Here is a 5422-nt window from a genome sequence, read left to right as displayed (position 1 = left end):
AGTAACTCCTTACTAAAGTGGTTGGGCCCAACACTCTGAATAATCAAACCCATTAAACTGATCTCAAGGGAATATTTTATATCTTCGTTAAGAGATTATGAATTCCATCTTGAGAAAATATGTTCCATCAACATTAAATGCGGCTGCCCAATATACTGAGGTTTTGATCATAACTTACAGATCTCACTCCTAATATATCAAAGCAACCTACACCTCATGATCAGGTCCATTATTCTCTCAGGATTTAGAGTTGATGTAAATAGAAGTCGTAAGATTTATTATTCATTTGGCAGTCGTTAGGAGAATAATAAATCTCACAGCGGTCCAGTTCAATATGTTTTAACTCTTAAAACATATCAACTAGAAGTCTTTGCTTCCATGATCAAGACAAATCATCTTAGTTCATATGTTATAGTCTTCGTAGATGAAATGCCCAATTTTATCACCGACTACGAACTAAAATTCTGAGATTACAAAGAACTTGTGATTTATATCTTCTGTGACTTTTCACATAAATCACATACTATGCATATCATGGACTAAGATAATGTCCCATTAGTTTATTTATAGATAGTCTAATATAATTAAACTATTTAGTAATTTTTGACATGCCAATAAATTGGATTTTAGGGCACAAACCCCAACAACATGATCATTAAGAACTTGCTTCCAAAATACAAAATAGGCTTTTGTCATCACCTATTAGTTCATTTGGAGAAATGGGTGATTGTAGGACACGAATTAAGGATGCTATTAACATTGGATAGTTGGAAGAGAATGAATGGAAGCCTCTAGTTAAGAAGACACATGGGGGAGGATCATTCAATGCTAACCCATCCAACCTTGCAAGTGTGAGTGCCATCATACCTTAACAACCCATGACCTACCGAAACAATACCAAAATGTCCCGTCAAGATTTCTCTGACCTAGGAATGCCACTTGATTAAGCCTATGAGAATCTAACTTCAAAAGAATACCTCAAGCCTTTAGATCCCCACATCCATGCCTAATCATGTACCTTCCAGTTGGAACCTCAATGAGTTTTATCATTTTCATCAAAAGTCTAGCCATAAGATTGACAAATATTTCCGCCTTAAGAATGAGATACAAGACGTAATATACAATGGGACTATTGTGATTAAAATAATGCAAGCCCAAGTGCAATTTTTTCACAAGTAATAATATCTCGGTGAGTCCGAGGTTGATCCACAGGGAATGATTGACACTAATGTAATAACCTCTACTATAAAGTAGTAAATAAAAATAATTGTTTGTTTGTTTTTCCACCCAAAGATGGAGCAAGATAATATTGAAACTATAATTGAAAATAGCAAAATAAATTTAAGAGAAATTAATGGAGAAAAACACTAGGGATTCAAGCATCCACCTAATATTTTATCATATGAACTTGGAATATTTTTAACTCAATTAGGTAGAGAGCCAACTCCCCTAATGGGAAGATAAAACAATAAAGTACTCAAACTATGTGTAAAGTAGATTGAATATGAATGATTGAGCAAATAATTCAATTGCATGTTACAGGGGAGATTAAGCATTCTATATATTATCTTATTTTATTTTTATTTTTCTATTCTTTTTTGTGTTTTGGTTTTGGGATGAGTTTTGTGGTGGTTTTGGTGTCTTTGGTGGTAAGTTCCAATGGCAGTAGTGGAGGGTTTGGGAGTGATGGACGGTGGTGGTGGAATGTGTGGTGATGGACGGGGTGAACACAAACATTTATTTGAAAATAATAAAAAGCACATACTAAGAATTGAATAACCATTTTTTTTTATTCAGAAAGGTTCTAGTTGCAATAACAAAATAAATACTGTCTATAACAACACTACAGATCATAGAAGCTTTCAGTAAAAGGCTAAACTTAAACAATTCAAAAAATAACTAAGCAACATCCCCCAATTTCATTTAAATAAAGAAAAAGGGAACATGCTAGACACAAGTAAATGAGATTCTATTTAGAATAGAACTTCTATAACCTATCTATAGATAGTTATTCTTCATTCCGCATTAGTCAAATTTTTTTGGTACAAGCAGGAGGGTTTTGCTTGCCCGAAACTGTGGGCTGGACATTAACACAAGTGGAAGTAACAGATCCACCTTCCTTGTATGCAAGATCAATGTCAGTAACCACCACCTGTTGGCACGGTACACTCTTACTGCAAATAAGCTTCACAGCTTCCTGTGTTGAAGAAGTTCCTCTAATGTCCTTGAAACTAACATTGCTGATCTTAACTTTAGAGGGAGACTGAAAGCAAAACAAACAAACAAAAAATCCACCCAAGAATTTGATATTAGAATTTATAATTTATTTTCCTTTTTTTAACTTTTAACATCAAAATGTGTGTATATATTTGGGATATTTATAATAACCTCATTTGAGCATTGACTATTTGGGCAATAGTTTTGATCAATAAGGATAGGATTGGCAACATTTTTCATGATAATATTCTCGAAATGCATATCAGAAGCAGTCCCAGCAGGGGAAGCAGGCCATGTTTTGATTCTAACACCATTTTCCGTATTGCTAAGAATGGAACCAATAACTCTGATTCCTGAAACAGGTTGTTCGTTCTCATACCTACCAAGACTTCCAATACTGATACCATGGCCAGGTCCACAAGTTACTTGATTAATAGTAATATCTTGGGTTCCATCACCAATAGAGATGCAATCATCACCTGTTCCAATATTGGCATTGGTAATGTTGATCTGAGATGAACGTCCGATGTGGATTCCATCAGTGTTGGGGCTATCTGCTGGTGCAGTTATGGTAACATGTTGGAATTGCAAGTTCTTGCATCCCAAAAGGTGGATGTGGAAAAATTTGCTGTCCTTCGATGTAATGTCTTGGACTATTGAATTTGTGATGAAGTTGAACCTTATATTCTGTTCATGTTTGCAAGTTAGATAAACTAAAACACCAAATATGAATGCTCAAGTTTCATTTATATATTCTCCTAAAAAAAGTTTCATTTAAAAATGTCATATTTAGTAAAATGCTGACGATTCAAAAAAATTACAAATTGGTTTGGTAATAAATTTTATAAGCATCATTAAGTCAACATAATAAATAGGAAAAATGGTAAAATTATAACAAATATTATCACGTAAAAACTTACATCCTAAGGTGTCTATGAACGTGGTTGGTACTACTTCAACATTATTATTTTATATAAACAATTTTAACTTAGACCACATACACTTTGTCATAACTTAATGACATGTGCAATTGTGATTGGTGAACTATCACTTCCATATTTAACCATCCTTTTTTCTATATCACTCATAGTTGCATTAGTGTTGTAGCACAAAATGTTGCATCCATATTCCATAGGCTTTTTCATAAATAAATGTTGAATTAGTTCTTTTGTGAGTTGTGATACATCCCTATATAAAATTTATGTCAAATCATTTGTATTATCTTCAGCATCCTCTAACATATAAATGCTTGAATTACTTTTTAGTAATGAGTAAAGCTTGTAATGTTGTAGTGACTATATATCTAAGTAGAAAATGATGGAATTGTAAATGCTAATCATTTAACATTTAAATCTTACCGAAGGAAGTGTGTCGCAGTTGTACTTTTTGGCACAATTATTTTTTTGCCATGCCATTTGTCCTTGGCCATCAAAAACTCCTCCACCTGACACAGTAAGACTATCGATCGTGTCAAAAATGACCCAAGCATCTTTACCCTTGAAGGATTCAATGTCTGATGGGGATTGTAGGGTGCCTTGAAGGTTAAACTCAATAGCACCTTTGCATGGACCCAACAAAGTCACTAAACCTAGTTTGTAAGCCCCTGTTGAAATCACGACTTTACTTCCTGCTACTGCGCAGGCAGCTTTCCAAGCTTGTGTCAAAGCCTAAACACATTAAGAAAATTCAAAATCAGTATATTACAATTATTTTGCATGTTATTTTTTTATCAATTTGATCAAGAAACCAGTTGGTTTTTAGTGTAAACAGAATTTGAACCTAAGTTATCTTATTCAACATTAAAAGGCTTTATGAGTTAAGTTGAACACGCTTTTCATGTTAATTAAGTATGGTTAATTGTACTACACATATTTATACCTGAGTGATATCGCCATTAGGTTTTGCTCCATATGATTTGACATCAAAAACCTGCCCAGCATTGGTGGATGCCAACAACAATAGCAAGGAAACCGTTGCAATGCTAAAATTCTTTCCCATGTTATTGATCTTCAATTATTTCCTGGTTATTGCCAATTTGTTGTACGGAATGATGAATACCCCATTTGGTTTGAAGCTATTTATACTTCAATATGTGAGTTCAACACCGTTGAAGCTATCCAACTAATATTAACTAATTTTACAATTGACTTATGCTAAAAACTCTAGGGATTTGGACACGTGGTTTTGTCAAAATAATTCACTTTGCCATATTTGTCAAGCTCTCATTCCCTAAAATTAAACCCCTGATTTTCTCTTAGACACAAAATGACCATTAACGGTTAACCACTGAATCCAAATCCCTTGATTTTCTCTTACACACAAAATAATCATTAACAGTTAACTAGTGAAACCAAATCCCTTCATTTCCTTTTAGACACAAAATGACTGTTAGCGGTTAACCAAGTTAAAAGGAAGAGTGACCAAGTAAAAATATCAATTTTAGTAAAGGCTAATGAATACATATAAAGACGGAAAAAAGAGGTGATCAAAGTGCTTTTTTAGGCTGCTCTAATTTACTAATGCGTATTTATGATATATTTTTTGCTAATTTACTAATACTTGTTAATATTCTTTTTCTAGAATGCTAAAAGTGGAGCATATAAAGATGGAAAAAAGAGGAGATCAAAGTGCTTTTTTTCTTATTAACTACTCCCTTTGTCTCAATTTGTTTGTTCTTTATTCCATTTCTCGGATATCCTAAAATATTGTCCTATTTCTAAAATTAAAAACCATTAATTTACTAATATTCTTATTATGCGCCTACTTTATTTCCAAAACCATTTTTGATAAATTTATTTAAGGGTAGTTTTGGAAACTTATACATTTTTATATAGCAAACAAAATAATAAATAATGCTCCCTTAAAAAGTTAGATTTTTGAAATAAGATAAACAAATTGGGACGGATGGAGTACTAGTGTATAACCACGTGCATATGCACAATTATATCTAAAAACAATCACAATTATACACATATATGAGTTCAAATTATACCTGGTATTAGAGTTACAACTTACACATTTTTTAAGCTATGAATTTCTAAAATATGTAATGGTTTCTCATTGAAAATTAGATAGGACATTTGCCACAAATATTAAAAAATTAGATAGGACTCTTAACGCAAAATTGAACTCTAATTGAAATCCAATTTAGAATATAATTGGATTTAGACTCTTCTATTTTTGTACCTAATAATTAACTTGACAC

At 32.6% G+C, this 5422-nt stretch overlaps 1 protein-coding gene across 1 annotated transcript; it reads right to left on the bottom strand.

Annotated features, from left to right (window-relative positions):
• Positions 1-2024: 2024 nt before the first annotated feature.
• LOC126693958 (exopolygalacturonase-like) lies at positions 2025-4215 on the bottom strand. The gene is made up of 4 exons (XM_050390005.1): positions 4096-4215; positions 3576-3884; positions 2389-2904; positions 2025-2263 (listed from the first exon to the last, which is right to left on the bottom strand). The coding sequence occupies exons 1-4, from the start codon at positions 4213-4215 to the stop codon at positions 2030-2032; spliced, it is 1179 nt and encodes a 392-aa protein (XP_050245962.1). The 3' UTR covers positions 2025-2029.
• Between the last annotated feature and the right edge of the window lie 1207 nt (positions 4216-5422).

The sequence above is a fragment of the Quercus robur genome, chromosome 8 (genome assembly GCF_932294415.1).
Source record: "Quercus robur chromosome 8, dhQueRobu3.1, whole genome shotgun sequence".
In the NCBI taxonomy this organism is placed as follows: Eukaryota; Viridiplantae; Streptophyta; class Magnoliopsida; order Fagales; family Fagaceae; genus Quercus; species Quercus robur.
The sequence above is the reverse complement of the archived record's forward strand: the minus strand, read 5'-3'. Positions and strand labels throughout refer to the sequence as shown.